Source organism: Lithobates pipiens, unplaced genomic scaffold, assembly GCF_037356315.1.
Source record: "Lithobates pipiens isolate NorthernLeopardFrog02 unplaced genomic scaffold, aLitPip1_a1.2 Scaffold_19, whole genome shotgun sequence".
Lineage (NCBI taxonomy): Eukaryota > Metazoa > Chordata > Amphibia > Anura > Ranidae > Lithobates > Lithobates pipiens.
Genome location: NW_027507764.1, coordinates 8,630,673 through 8,646,622, shown reverse-complemented (window position 1 = coordinate 8,646,622; position 15,950 = coordinate 8,630,673). Strand labels below are relative to the sequence as shown.

Here is a 15,950-nt window from a genome sequence, read left to right as displayed (position 1 = left end):
AGGGGGCCCATGCAGCCCCCTCTACATATGGCTGCTCTTTAGTTGTGCATTCACCGCATGACCTGTGTCCTCAGCCGGCTCCTCAGAGTACCCCTCTCCTGCTCCATGCATTGCCGCTCAGTCCGATGTCTGTTCTCCCCAGCCAGAGTCCCGCCCATCCCGAGTCCGGCCCACTCTGCACTGCTAACTTTTCCCGGGTAAACAAACTTTAAGCACACAGATGCAGTGCAGCCCTATGAGACCCGGCTCCCCGGAGGACTCTGCAGGCTTGTCTGCCAGCCCCCCCTCCTCCCCGTCATACACAGATGATGAAAGGTCTTTCTGGGAGATATGCTGATTGCCCCTTGCAGCACACTGGATGGAGCCCAGGCCAACATGGATGAGTGCATGGCCTACAGCTTGGTCATGGTGAGTGAGAGGACCCCATCCCCCACACACCATTACATACCCCCTCCATCTCCCCCTGGGGACAGGGACCCCTTCTCACGTGGGGACAGGGACCCCCACTTCCCCTGGGGACCCCTTCTCACCTGGGGGCAGTAACTTCATCTGCCCTGGAGAAAAGGACCTCATCTCTTCTGGGGATGGGGACCCCATCCTGCCTAGGGACAGTCCCCCAATGGGGCACCTAAAAATAAATAAAAATACTGATACCAGTGGTGGAACTACAGGGCTCACAAAGGTCATACCTGTGACCACGCCCTGGAGTTCCACCGCCGGACTCGGAGGGAAGGGCCCTGGCTGGGGTTCAGGGGGGCCCTTCATGGTTTCTTGCATTGGGGCCCTGAAGGTTCTAGTTACGCCACTGGGTACCATCAAATGGGAGGTCAATCAGCCGAAACGTAAGGAACCTCCTGGAGGGAACCCTGATTTTCAATGTCTGATTCAGACATTATAAAAGTTACCAGAGATTTAGTTTTTTCCCCCCAGTTTGCATTGTATGCAGAATTACTGTAATATAAAGTGAATCTGTCACCTGAAAGTACATCACAGATGGGTGTAATGATATAATAACACTGTTATATTAAAAAATATTCTGTTATTCCCCAGGAACACTGTTTATGTTCAACATGCATACATTGAGGCTCCAGCCTGCACCGTCCATGATGACAAGCCTGCTTCTCTTAGAAGATTGCACGGTTCTCAGGGCTGCCTGAGCAGGGAGCCGGTGACTGTCAGTCACCGCTGTCTGCTCTGCCCCCTCCCCCCACCTTTTACTAGAGCACTGGGCTGTAAAGGGGGCAGGAGCAGCCAGCTCAGGCTCTCAGCGGCTCGCTGAGCGGTATGCCAGTACAGGCATGTTGGTGGGTCCCGACCATATGGTCGTGATTTTTTTCCCCCAGCCTGGAACCGGCTCTGTGGCATCAGCCGACAGGGGGCTACAGCCCACCGTCTGCTGAAAATGGGTCACAGGAGTGCCGAACTGACTGCACTCCTATGATCCATAGGAGAAAAACAGCCAACGAGCTTTGGCTGTACTTTTTTCCTTTAGGCTCCTTTCACACCTAGGTGTTTTTTGGCATTTTTCTGTTCTAAGCCTCAGCTCTAAAAACGCCCAACAAGACAAATGCCATTCATTTCAATGGTCCCAGTTCACATCTGAGCATTCTGTCGCCTAAAGCAAAACACCCGTCGCTCAAAAAAGTACATGAGCTTTTTTTTTTTTTTTTTTTGGCAGATTACAGACATCTTACATATCGTCACATTGAAAATGTGAAATGTTTGAAAACACCTGTGCAAAAACGCCCCAAAAACGCCTGTAAAATAGCAACGCCTATATGTGAACAGAGCCTAAATAAGACACTTTATACACAGGTCAACCATATACGTTCCAAGGATGCTCACTAGATTTTATTAAGGATTTTTACATACATTTAATTCCCTAGATACACAAGACCAGCATGAAAAGTGACCTTTTGGCTCTACCAATACAAGTCTTCTAAGCCCCTGTACACACGGTCGGAGATTTCGACAACCAAATCCGTTGGATTTTGTCCGTCGGATTGTGTCCGAAACTGTTGCATACACACGGTCAGACTAAGTTGACGAAAAATCCGATCATTCAGAACGTGATGACGTTATTTCGTTACGACGGGACTACGTTCAGGGTAGTAGCCAATAGCTTTGGTCTAGGAATTTGATCTGAGCATGCGTGGCACTTGGTCCGATCAAAATTCTCTACACATGATCGGAGTATGTCCGATCGAACCAGTTGGTTGGAAAATATTTCCAACATGTTGGAAAATTGGGTCCGACGGATATTCCGACGGAATCAGTCCAATGCAGACCACACACAGTCGGATTATCCGACAACACGGTCCAAAAGGACACATTCCGACGGATTCTCTGACCGTGTGTACAAGGGCTAAGACTTGCCAAAAGCATGTGAATATATGAACACCCTCCAATTGATGAGTTCAGGGGTCTCAAGTGAAGGGTTCTGTTAATAATACATCCATACACAGACATTGTAGACAACTGTGCTCTTCAATCCTTGTGGGGACAGTTTGGTGAAGACCCTTTTCTCTTCCAGCATGCACTGTGCCCTCTGTATACAAACCCAGCTTCATAAAATCATGGGTTGACCGGTTTGGTGTGGAGGAACTCAAGTGTCCTGCACAGAGCCCTGACCTCATCCCTATTAAACACCTTTGGGATGAATTGGAATGAGCCAGGTCTTCTCAACCAACATCTCCATAAAGACATGGTGTGACCAGTTTGTTGTGGAGGAACTCGAGAGTCCTGCACAGCAGCGGCAGCTGGTCCATAAGGGGCGCATATGCACCACCCCCTAATCTCTATGCGTGGCGCCAGATGGGGATTTTTTTTTCTTTAAGCACATGATTAGCTTCAAAAAGGGTGGGCTTGGGGTGCAGAGGACTGCGCGCCTCGCCCACCCACTTGTGACATCAGGGAATCAACATTCAGTATTGTCTTTCTGCTTCTCCTCCGGGCCAATCAGGACAGGAAGAGGGTCCTAAAGTCGGATTGTCCGGGAGGAGAAGCAACTGGATTGGCCAGGAGGAGAAGTCGGGGAAGCTACCCACGACCTGAATGGGGTAAGTGCCGGGCTGGCGGGCAAGTGGGAGGAACAAGTGGAAGGTTTGTTCGCCATCCCCACTGAGCCCTGACCTCAACCCTACTGAACACCTTTGGGATGGTGCGCTCCTTGTGAGCCAGATCTTCTCATTCGGTATCAGTACCCGATCTCACAAATGGGCACAAATTCCCACATACGCGCTCCAAAATCTGGTGGAAAGTCTTTTCAGAAGAGTGGAGGATGTTCTAGCCACAATGAGAGCCAGCTACATATTAATAGCCATGGGGGGAGGAAGGGCAACTCTATATTAATAGCCATGGGGGGAGCAGGGGCAACTCTATATTAATAGCCATGGTTTTAGAATGGGATGTCCAACTAGCTCATACAGGTGTGCTGGTCAGGTGTCCACCAACTTTTTAAAATATATTGTATAGGAGGTGAGGTATATGAGAAGTGACCTATTGAATCTGTCATTTTCACAAAGATATTTTTGCCATAATAGAAAAGGCTTTTAAATCTTTTCTTTGGATGTGTCCATCCTCAGGCCAATGCTGAGGTGGCGGTGAGAGAAATGTTGAAGGCATTTGCTGAGCGCTGGGAGAAGCAGACGGGAGCACTGGAGGTGGAATCCTTGGATTTCATGGATGATGGTTCTCCTATCAGACTGAAGGTGCAGATTAACAAGGAAGAGGTAATAAGACATTATGAAATAATAAGACTGGACTTTTTTTGTTTTGCCAAATTCTACTTTTATAGATTTGCAGCTCTTGGGTCATACTGCATTTCGGCTCCTTGCACTGGACAGCATCCCAGTGTTTTGGTGAACCCGGGAGGGACAGGTATGAAATCCAGCTCGCTTCCTGCAGCCTATCAAAGTCTATGGTAGGCTGCAATTGGACGGGTATGAAAACTGTGCCAAGTGGTTCTCGGTATGAAAACTGTGCCAAGTGGTTCTCGGTATGAAAACTGGGCCAAGTGGTTCTCGGTATGAAAACTGGGCCAAGTGGTTCTCGGTATGAAAACTGGGCCAAGTGGTTCTCGGTATGAAAACTGGGCCAAGTGGTTCTCGGTATGAAAACTGGGCCAAGTGGTTCTCGGTATGAAAACTGGGCCAAGTGGTTCTCGGTATGAAAACTGGGCCAAGTGGTTCTCGGTATGAAAACTGGGCCAAGTGGTTCTCGGTATGAAAACTGGGCCAAGTGGTTCTCGGTATGAAAACTGGGCCAAGTGGTTCTCGGTATGAAAACTGGGCCAAGTGGTTCTCGGTATGAAAACTGGGCCAAGTGGTTCTCGGTATGAAAACTGGGTCAAGTGGTTCTCGGTATGAAAACTGTGCCAAGTGGTTCTCGGTATGAAAACTGGGCCAAGTGGTTCTCGGTATGAAAACTGGGCCAAGTGGTTCTCGGTATGAAACTGGGCCAAGTGGTTCTCGGTATGAAAACTGGGCCAAGTGGTTCTCGGTATGAAAACTGGGCCAAGTGGTTCTCGGTATGAAAACTGGGCCAAGTGGTTCTCGGTATGAAAACTGGGCCAAGTGGTTCTCGGTATGAAAACTGTGCCAAGTGGTTCTCGGTATGAAAACTGTGCCAAGTGGTTCTCGGTATGAAAACTGTGCCAAGTGGTTCTCGGTATGAAAACTGTGCCAAGTGGTTCTCGGTATGAAAACTGTGCCAAGTGGTTCTCGGTATGAAAACTGTGCCAAGTGGTTCTCGGTATGAAAACTGTGCCAAGTGGTTCTCGGTATGAAAACTGGGCCAAGTGGTTCTCGGTATGAAAACTGGGCCAAGTGGTTCTCGGTATGAAAACTGGGCCAAGTGGTTCTCGGTATGAAAACTGGGCCAAGTGGTTCTCGGTATGAAAACTGGGCCAAGTGGTTCTCGGTATGAAAACTGGGCCAAGTGGTTCTCGGTATGAAAACTGGGCCAAGTGGTTCTCGGTATGAAAACTGGGCCAAGTGGTTCTCGGTATGAAAACTGGGCCAAGTGGTTCTCGGTATGAAAACTGGGCCAAGTGGTTCTCGGTATGAAAACTGGGCCAAGTGGTTCTCGGTATGAAAACTGTGCCAAGTGGTTCTCGGTATGAAAACTGTGCCAAGTGGTTCTCGGTATGAAAACTGTGCCAAGTGGTTCTCGGTATGAAAACTGTGCCAAGTGGTTCTCGGTATGAAAACTGTGCCAAGTGGTTCTCGGTATGAAAACTGTGCCAAGTGGTTCTCGGTATGAAAACTGTGCCAAGTGGTTCTCGGTATGAAAACTGTGCCAAGTGGTTCTCGGTATGAAAACTGGGCCAAGTGGTTCTCGGTATGAAAACTGGGCCAAGTGGTTCTCGGTATGAAAACTGGGCCAAGTGGTTCTCGGTATGAAAACTGGGCCAAGTGGTTCTCGGTATGAAAACTGGGCCAAGTGGTTCTCGGTATGAAAACTGGGCCAAGTGGTGCTCGGTATGAAAACTGGGCCAAGTGGTTCTCGGTATGAAAACTGGGCCAAGTGGTTCTCGGTATGAAAACTGGGCCAAGTGGTTCTCGGTATGAAAACTGGGCCAAGTGGTTCTCGGTATGAAAACTGGGCCAAGTGGTTCTCGGTATGAAAACTGGGCCAAGTGGTTCTCGGTATGAAAACTGGGCCAAGTGGTTCTCGGTATGAAAACTGGGCCAAGTGGTTCTCGGTATGAAAACTGGGCCAAGTGGTTCTCAGTATGAAAACTGGGCCAAGTGGTTCTCGGTATGAAAACTGGGCCAAGTGGTTCTCGGTATGAAAACTGTGTCAAGTGGTTCTCGGTATGAAAACTGTGTCAAGTGGTTCTCGGTATGAAAACTGGGCCAAGTGGTTCTCGGTATGAAAACTGGGCCAAGTGGTTCTCGGTATGAAAACTGGGCCAAGTGGTTCTCGGTATGAAAACTGGGCCAAGTGGTTCTCGGTATGAAAACTGGGCCAAGTGGTTCTCGGTATGAAAACTGGGCCAAGTGGTTCTCGGTATGAAAACTGGGCCAAGTGGTTCTCGGTATGAAAACTGGGCCAAGTGGTTCTCGGTATGAAAACTGGGCCAAGTGGTTCTCGGTATGAAAACTGGGCCAAGTGGTTCTCGGTATGAAAACTGGGCCAAGTGGTTCTCGGTATGAAAACTGGGCCAAGTGGTTCTCGGTATGAAAACTGGGCCAAGTGGTTCTCGGTATGAAAACTGGGCCAAGTGGTTCTCGGTATGAAAACTGGGCCAAGTGGTTCTCGGTATGAAAACTGGGCCAAGTGGTTCTCGGTATGAAAACTGGGCCAAGTGGTTCTCGGTATGAAAACTGGGCCAAGTGGTTCTCGGTATGAAAACTGGGCCAAGTGGTTCTCGGTATGAAAACTGGGTCAAGTGGTTCTCGGTATGAAAACTGGGCCAAGTGGTTCTCGGTATGAAAACTGGGCCAAGTGGTTCTCGGTATGAAAACTGGGCCAAGTGGTTCTCGGTATGAAAACTGGGCCAAGTGGTTCTCGGTATGAAAACTGGGCCAAGTGGTTCTCGGTATGAAAACTGGGCCAAGTGGTTCTCGGTATGAAAACTGTGCCAAGTGGTTCTCGGTATGAAAACTGTGCCAAGTGGTTCTCGGTATGAAAACTGTGCCAAGTGGTTCTCGGTATGAAAACTGTGCCAAGTGGTTCTCGGTATGAAAACTGTGCCAAGTGGTTCTCGGTATGAAAACTGGGCCAAGTGGTTCTCGGTATGAAAACTGGGCCAAGTGGTTCTCGGTATGAAAACTGGGCCAAGTGGTTCTCGGTATGAAAACTGGGCCAAGTGGTTCTCGGTATGAAAACTGGGCCAAGTGGTGCTCGGTATGAAAACTGGGCCAAGTGGTGCTCGGTATGAAAACTGGGCCAAGTGGTTCTCGGTATGAAAACTGGGCCAAGTGGTTCTCGGTATGAAAACTGGGCCAAGTGGTTCTCGGTATGAAAACTGGGCCAAGTGGTTCTCGGTATGAAAACTGGGCCAAGTGGTTCTCGGTATGAAAACTGGGCCAAGTGGTTCTCGGTATGAAAACTGGGCCAAGTGGTTCTCGGTATGAAAACTGGGCCAAGTGGTTCTCGGTATGAAAACTGGGCCAAGTGGTTCTCGGTATGAAAACTGGGCCAAGTGGTTCTCGGTATGAAAACTGGGCCAAGTGGTTCTCGGTATGAAAACTGTGTCAAGTGGTTCTCGGTATGAAAACTGGGCCAAGTGGTTCTCGGTATGAAAACTGGGCCAAGTGGTTCTCGGTATGAAAACTGGGCCAAGTGGTTCTCGGTATGAAAACTGGGCCAAGTGGTTCTCGGTATGAAAACTGGGCCAAGTGGTTCTCGGTATGAAAACTGGGCCAAGTGGTTCTCGGTATGAAAACTGGGCCAAGTGGTTCTCGGTATGAAAACTGGGCCAAGTGGTTCTCGGTATGAAAACTGGGCCAAGTGGTTCTCGGTATGAAAACTGGGCCAAGTGGTTCTCGGTATGAAAACTGGGCCAAGTGGTTCTCGGTATGAAAACTGGGCCAAGTGGTTCTCGGTATGAAAACTGGGCCAAGTGGTTCTCGGTATGAAAACTGGGCCAAGTGGTTCTCGGTATGAAAACTGGGCCAAGTGGTTCTCGGTATGAAAACTGGGCCAAGTGGTTCTCGGTATGAAAACTGGGCCAAGTGGTTCTCGGTATGAAAACTGGGCCAAGTGGTTCTCGGTATGAAAACTGGGCCAAGTGGTTCTCGGTATGAAAACTGGGCCAAGTGGTTCTCACATATAGAATCCTATGCATTCAGGCACAAATGACTAATTTTAAAGACTTTATTCACACTGAATCTTATCCAAAAGCACTCCTGACCTAGGGTCTAGAAGCAGAAACCTGATGTTTCCTTGCTTTTTAGTGGGGTTACTTGTTGGGTAGTTTACCACGTAGTTTGATGGGGGTTCTGATGGATTCCTTTCCAGGAACTGGGAACACCTAGAGCTAATGGTGAGGTGGGATCCTGAGGAACCCAATGCCTCCTAGTATGATGGAACCGCTTGGTCTAATTGGGGACTGGAAAGTTGAAGAGCTTGGGAGTGGCATTTTGGGTGTATCAAACAAACACTATGGGTTTTGGGTCCTGGGAGTGTCACAGTACCATATGCTTTTTTTTTTTGCACACTTTCTTGGATAAGCCTGTGGGCCAGTTTGGAATTTGGAATACCGTACGTTTTTCAAATCCTAGCTGCAAGGCCTTTCAAAATTATAGAACAGTCCAGCTATACCATGACCTGGGAAAATGAGAACCTTCACAGACCTAATGAATGTTGTATTGTTCCTTTAAACATGGTGGCAGATCTAACCTTTTGACGCTTTGTCATTCTAGGGCAGTGCTGTATTTGACTTTAGTGGCTCAGGGCATGAAGTTTTTGGGAACTGCAATGCTCCCCGTGCTATCACCCTCTCCGCTCTGATTTACTGCCTGCGCTGCATGGTGGGACAAGATATACCCCTAAATCAGGTAAGTCTCAGACGTCGTAGTTGTATAAAGTCTCCGAACTCTTCATCATGAAGGGAAATCACAAAAGAGGCCTCAATTTTGCCTCGGTCTCTTTTCTTTAGGGGTGTCTTGTGCCCATCAAATACATCATTCCCAAAGGATCCATCCTGGACCCCTCACCAGATGCTGCTGTTGTTGGAGGAAATGTGTTGACATCACAGAGAATCGTGGATGTAATTTTTAAGGCCTTTCAAGTCTGCGCAGCATCACAGGTAGGACTGAGCCCTGATTAGAGGGACCTGCAATTATTGTCTTGAAACTTTTTACCATTTTCGATAGAGAAGGAAAGCATTTAATCCCCCAGATACGGCTAAATTAGAGTGGCCTTCTTTAGTCGTGAACTATTATGCAGCATACACAGGGCCGTTTTTAAGGCAGGGCAAAAGGGGCAGCTGCCCTGGACCCTGTCATTGTTGTGGGGCCCAAAGCAGCTGCCTCATACTTGCCAACTATCCTGGTTTAAATGTACTCATCCCTCAAGGTTTTAGTCCTGTGCTGTGTCCCAATATCTCAGTGTGAAGTGCTGCTGCTAATGCTGCCCAGCTCTGCCCTATTGTTGTGTAAAGATGACTCCCCTGCAGACCCTGTGTTACATGTGAATTATGGGCATTCATATGTAAATAGTGGCACCATTCATATGTAAATAGGGGCATTCGGCGGCATTGATGGGTATATCAGGCCCCACTGAGGTCATATCCACAGTTATCTCTGTTAACCAATCAACAAGCAGAAATCATGTACTGTAACCTCTAGCAACTAATCAGTGAGCCGTAATGTGTGCTGTAACCTCTAGCAACCAGTCAGTGAGCGGTAATGATACACTGTAACCTCTGGCAACTAATCGCAATAGCTGCCTGATCTGATTCAGTAAACTGATTTTGAGTCTAGCTGCTATTTATTGTATGTCTCGAGCTGGTGGAGAGCAAAACTGCATGGGGGGGGGCCCAAGAAAAGTTTTGCTCAGGGTCCAATCAATATTAAAGACGGCCCTGAGTGTACACACGGTCAGAATTTCGGCCAGCAAAAGACCGATGAGAGCTTTTCATAGATAAATGTGACAGTGCGTATGCTCCATCGGAATTTGGCTGACCAAATTTCCACTAGCAAAAGATTGAGAGCAAATTCCGATCGCGTCTATGCAATTCCGACGCGTAAAAACTCACGCATGCTCAGATTCAACTACGAGACGGAGGCTATTGGCCACTGGCTATTGAACTTCCTTTTTCTAGTCCCGTCGTACGTGTTGTACGTCACCGCGTTCTTGGCGGTTGGAATTTGGTGTGACTGTGTGAATGCAAGACACCTTGAGCGAAATCCCATCGGAATTCCGTTGGGAAAACCAATCAGAGCTTTTTCCGACCAAAATTACGATCGTGTGTACGGGGCATTACTAGTTGAATCCAGCACCTAGGTTATACATGTTCTAGAAACTAAAACCTTAACCACTTGCCGACCAGCGCACGCCGATGTACGTCGACAGAATGGCACGGGCAGGCAAATGGGCGTACATGTACGTCCCTTTAAATTTGCCGCCCTGCCATCGGGAGCGCGCCACTGGCGGCGCGCTCCCGCGCTGGTCGGGACCCCCGTGAGTCCGGTCGCGGGACCCGTGGACTCGATCGCCGCGGGCATACCCGCGATCGTCTCACGGAGCGGCCAAATGAAGAAATGTCGTTGTAAACAGCATTTCTCCATTCTGCCTAGCAACTAGTGACGCTGATCTCTGCTCCATGTGATTGGAGCAGGGATCAGTGTTCACTAAATGAAAGCCCAACCCCCCCACAGTTAGTAGCACACCCCTAGGAACACTTAACCCCTACACTGCCACCCACTGGTTAACCCCTTCACTGCCAGTGTCATTTACACAGGAATCACTGCATTTGTATAGCACTGATTACTGTATAAATGACAATGGTCCCAAAAATGTGTCAAAAATGTCCGATGTGTCCCCCACAATGTCGCAGTCACAATAAAAATCGCTGATCGCCGCCATTACTAGTAAAAAAAAAATAATAAAAAATTATTAATAAAAATGCTATAAAACTATCCTTATTTTGTAAACGCTATAACTTTTGCGCAAACCAATCAATAATCGCTTATTGCGATTTTTTTTTTACCAAAAATATGTAGAAGAATACGTATCGGCCTAAACTGAGGGGAAAAAAATGTTTTTTTTTATATATTTTTGGGGGATATTTATTATAACAAAAAGTAAAAAATAATGCGTTTTTTTCAAAATTGTCGCTCTATTTTTGTTTATAGCGCAAAAAATAAAAACCGCAGAGATGATCAAATACCACCAAAAGAAAGCTCTATTTGTGGGAAAAAAAGGACGTTAATTTTGTTTGGGAGCCACGTCGCACGACCGCGCAATTGTCAGTTAAAGCGACGCAGTGCCGAATCGCAAAAAGTGGTCTGATCTTTGACCAGCAAATTGGTCCGGTCTGAAAGTGGTTAAGGGGGTCTCACCATTTATCCTATCAACAGGCTTCCTTTATCCAAACCCAAAAAAATTGACTTTAGATAAACTTTGACTAGAATTTGAAGAATAAATGAACACCTCTTTGTCAAAATCATAGGTAACACTTTGGGGAAGTGATGATATGATTGGCAAACACTGTAAAGACCAGACTGATTTGGCATCCAAATAGTTTTTTGAGCAGATAAAACACTTTTTCATCTTCTAAAACAAACGTTGTCCAGTATATAGACCAAAAAGCTGTAGAAATGAGTAATATGGGGAAATGTGAGCTTGGACTCTTCTCAGAAGCTGTAGAGGTGAGTAGTATGGTGTAATCTTTGAGCTTCTCCGCTGTCTCTTGGCTGTGACGGCTGTTATATGGGCAAGGGTGGGGGGCCACCTGGTGGTGTAACCCTGCCTTTGGCCAATTATGGCTCTCATAGCAGAGCGTGCTGTGATTGGCCAAAGGATGCAGGTCGGGTGCATGCTTTGGCCAATCAGCAGACATCAATGCACTGCAATCTCTCAGTGCATTATGGGGTGTTCCGCGGCGCTCGAATTTGCCGCGAACGCCCCGTAAAATTTGAAATTCCGCGAACGGGAGACTCGAACATTGGGCTCATCCCTAATCGTGGGGTAATCTTTTGAGCTTGGACTCTTCTCAGGAGCTGTAGAGATGCATAGTTTGGGTTCATTAGTGAGCTTGGACTCTTCTCAGGAGCTGTAGAGATGCATAGTTTGGGTTCATTAGTGAGCTTGGACTCTTCTCGGGGGCTGTAGAGAGAAGTAGTATGGGGGTCAGCCGTGATTTTCAACTCTTCTTAGGGGTAAACGTGAATTGTCTTGTGCTGCACAGGGCTGTATGAACAATGTCACCTTTGGGAACCAGAAGATCGGTTACTATGAAACGGTGGCTGGAGGTGCAGGCGCTGGACCGCACTGGGATGGGAGAAGTGGCATCCACAGTCACATGACCAACACCCGAATTACTGACCCAGAGATCCTGGAGAAGCGGTATGGATAATAATAGTTGTGTGTGGCTAGATTGTGTACATATTGCAAATGTAAGGCTGGCCTAAGGTTGCCGATGCACTGAGGACCTGAAAACTGACACTTCTTTTATTTGTCAATGGAAATACATAGTCCTTTGGGCCCATTCACACCCTTCAGTTCTGATGCTCATACATGTGTTTATGTATATGGCTCTAATGCCGCGTACTTAGTCCGTCATACAATCCGACGGACAATCTGTCGTACTTTCCACTGAACGGACTTGACCACACACGGATACACAAACAGTCCGTCGAAAGCTTGCGCGATGACGTGTACAGCACGTACGACGGGACTAGAAATAGGAAGTCCAAGACACAGCAAAGCACCCTTCCGCCGTGTTAATCCTTTCTGGGCATGCGCCATTCTTAGTCCGTCGAACTAGCATACTGACGACCGTATTGTCCGCTGAAACCAAAGTACGACGGACAGAATTTCGAAAAAACCGAAATACTCCGGACTGCACGCTGAAAAAGTCCGCTGAAGCCCACACACGAGCGGATTGTCCGCTGAAATGTGTTTCGACGGACTGAGTACGCCATACAGTCCGCTCGTGTGTACGCGGCATAAGGCAGCCCAGGTAGGACTGAGTCCTCAATACCGCTGATTCCTGGACTAATTCATGATTTCTACATTAAAGTAGATCCAACTCCTAACTGACATTTACTTTACTAAAGAACTGTGTATCGTAAACTATTACCATGGGTTTCGGGTTTTTTGTTTGTTTTGTTTTTTGCATGTTGATGTTTCTCTTCCAGCCGCTTTTTAACCTGTTAATTCCTGTCTATATTCCTTCGCTCACCAATATACAATTCTTTAGACAATATTTCACAAATTACAGCGCTATTAGTGCAACTTTCTAATATAATCGGGTGTAAATCATCACTTTCAACATTTCTGAGGGAGGGTCAAGTGGTTCACCAATTAATTGTTTGAATGGATTTTGAGCCTCAAGAGACGACTTTGAAAATTGGTAGGAAGAGTGTCAAGAGAGATGGCCCTTAAAACCTTGGTGGGGAAGAGCATCAAGAGATGGCCATCAAAACCTTGGTGTGGAAGAGCGTCAACGACTTTCAAAACTTTGGTAGAGAAGAGTGTCAGTCGTCTCTTGACACTTTTCTCCACCAAGGTTTTGATAGTCATCTCTTATCAAAACCTTGGTGGAGAAGAGCATCAAGAGATGACTATGAAAACCTTGGTGGAGGAGAGTGTGAAGAGACGACTATCAAAACCTTGGTGGAGGAGAGTGTCAAGAGACGACTATCAAAACCTTGGTGGAGGAGAGTGTGAAGAGACGACTATCAAAACCTTGGTGGAGGAGAGTGTCAAGAGATGACTATGAAAACCTTGGTGGAGGAGAGTGTCAAGAGATGACTATCAAAACCTTGGTGTGGAAGAGCGTCAACGACTTTCAAAACTTTGGTAGAGAAGAGTGTCAGTCGTCTCTTGACACTTTTCTCCACCAAGGTTTTGATAGTCATCTCTTATCAAAACCTTGGTGGAGAAGAGCATCAAGAGACGACTATGAAAACCTTGGTGGAGGAGAGTGTGAAGAGACGACTATCAAAACCTTGGTGGAGAAGAGCATCAAGAAACGACTATGAAAACCTTAGTGGAGGAGAGTGTCAAGAGACGACTATGAAAACCTTGGTGGAGGAGTGTCAAGAGACGACTATCAAAACCTTGGTGGAGGAGATTGTCAAGAGACGACTATCAAAACCTTGGTGGAGGAGAGTGTCAAGAGACGACTATCAAAACCTTGGTGGAGGAGAGTGTCAAGAGACGACTATCAAAACTTTGGTGGAGGAGAGTGTCAAGAGACGACTATCAAAACCTTGGTGGGGAAGAACGAGGTGCCCAAGGTTTCCAAACGTTTTCATACAAAGGCAGTTTGTCAGTGAGTTTAGCCATCGGCTTTCCAAAAACATGGATTGGAATAGTCTACCCTTTAATTTGGAAATGCTGGTGGGTTGGGTTTTCCAAATTTGGCTATGGTCTGTTTGACAGCAGTAAACCGATCTCAAATTTTTCTATATTTTCTGGAAAATTGAGTAGGGCTTTGTAGAGGTTCTTATGTATTTGGTTTTCATATATTGTAAAAATAATTTGATGTACTTTGGTCCAGATTGTACAGACAATAGGGAGGGTCCACCATATATGAAGAAACGTACTGGCAAGCGGGATCATTTTTTTTCAAATACAGAATTCTGCTCTCTCTCCTATGCAGGTACCCGGTGGTCCTCAAGCGGTTTGAGCTGCGTCCAGGCTCGGGGGGTGATGGGAGATTTACAGGAGGAGATGGAGTAATCCGGGAGCTGATGTTTAGAGAAAATGTCATTTTGTCGGTTCTCACGGAGCGAAGAGTATTCCGCCCCTATGGACTGAATGGTTATTGTACAAATCTTTCATTTTCATTCTGCCCTGTCACTGCAATTCCTACCCGTTAATCTCTTCTGTGTTCTCTGTAGGAGGATCTCCTGGAGATGCCGGCCTCAACCTCCTCCATCGCCGTGATGGGAGAACCATTAACCTAGGAGGGAAGACCTCTGTTCCTTTGGAGCCCGGGGTAGGAGGAGAGATTGCGTGTTTAGTTTTTATTTTTCACTTATTGCAGGTGAACCAGCGACAGCTCCTTATGTCAGAGACACATCCACCTTTCCTGTGATAGTCATGGGTCACTGACTCTGCAGGGGAGCGCCCATACGTCAGAGGCCAGAGGGAGGGGCTAAAGATGGATGGGGGTGGGGCTTAGCTTCTGACATTTAACAAAAAGTCAACATTCGCATATTTGTAATGTCCCTGTTTATTTTTCTTAGGTTCTATCATTTTTAGGAAGGGTAAAAGGAGGAATGTGTATGAAACACATGATGGGGATAAGTGCAGTGATTTCAGAAAAATGTATTTAGTCTTGAGATGACCAAAGCCGAAACTTTGTTTTGATCATTGATCTGCTTCAGCAAAATTTACATAAAAATATAAACTTCTTGCCTTCCTTCCTTCCTTTCCCTTTCCCTTCCTCACTTGTTTTCCATTCTTTCCCACCCCTTCTTTCACCTGCCTCTGTCCCTACTTCTCCTTCTCATCTTTCTTCCTCCCTCCCTTCCTTCCTTGCTTTCCTTCCCTTCCCTGGATCCAATCCTTCCCCTCCCTCCATTCCTTCCCTTCTCTCCCTTCCAATTCCTTGCCTTCCCTTCTTTAATTTCCTTTCCCTGTGTCCCTTCCTTCTCCTCCCTCACCCTTCTTTCCCTTTTTGACTCCCTCACTACTTTTCCTTTCCTTTCCCTCTCTCTCCCTTAACTTATTTCTCCTGCCCCTGTCCCTGCTTCTCCCTTCATCCATTTATTAATTCCTTGCATTCCTTCCTTCCTTCTCCCTCTCTCCCTTCCCGTTTTTTTCCTCCTGCCTCTGTCCCTTTCCTTGAATTCCATCAATTCTTCAACCTACCTTTCTTCCTTTCTTCCTTTCTTCCTTTCTTTCTTTCTTTCTTTCTTTCTTTCTTTCTTTCTTTCTTTCTTTCTTTCTTTCTTTCTTTCTTTCTTTCTTTCTTTCTTTCTCTTTCTCTCTCTTTCTCTCTTTCTTTTTCTCTCTCTTTCTCTCTTTCTTTCTCTTTCTCTCTTTCTTTCTCTCTTTCTTTCTTTCTCTTTCTCTCTTTCTTTCTTTCTTTCTCTTTCTTTCTCTTTCTTTCTCTTTCTCTCTTTCTTTCTTTCTTTCTCTTTCTCTCTTTCTTTCTTTCTTTCTCTTTCTCTCTTTCTTTCTTTCTCTTTCTTCCTTCCTTCCTTCCTTCCTTCCTGTCCTCCACTCCTTCCCTTCCCTACGTTTTCCTTCCTTTCCTCTTTACTTTGCTTCTCCTTCCATGCCTCCCTTCTTTCTCCATTTCCTCTTTCCCTTTTGTT

The 15,950-nt window shown here is 46.7% G+C and overlaps 1 protein-coding gene across 1 annotated transcript in view; it reads left to right on the top strand.

Annotated features, from left to right (window-relative positions):
- The window catches only part of OPLAH (5-oxoprolinase, ATP-hydrolysing), an 84,902-nt gene that overhangs the window by 66,952 nt on the left and 2,000 nt on the right, over positions 1-15,950 (top strand). The window contains 6 exon segments of the mRNA XM_077490490.1: positions 3,585-3,731; positions 8,373-8,507; positions 8,609-8,758; positions 11,864-12,021; positions 14,285-14,445; positions 14,526-14,623. Of these exon segments, the coding sequence (XP_077346616.1) occupies positions 3,585-3,731; positions 8,373-8,507; positions 8,609-8,758; positions 11,864-12,021; positions 14,285-14,445; positions 14,526-14,623 (849 nt within the window).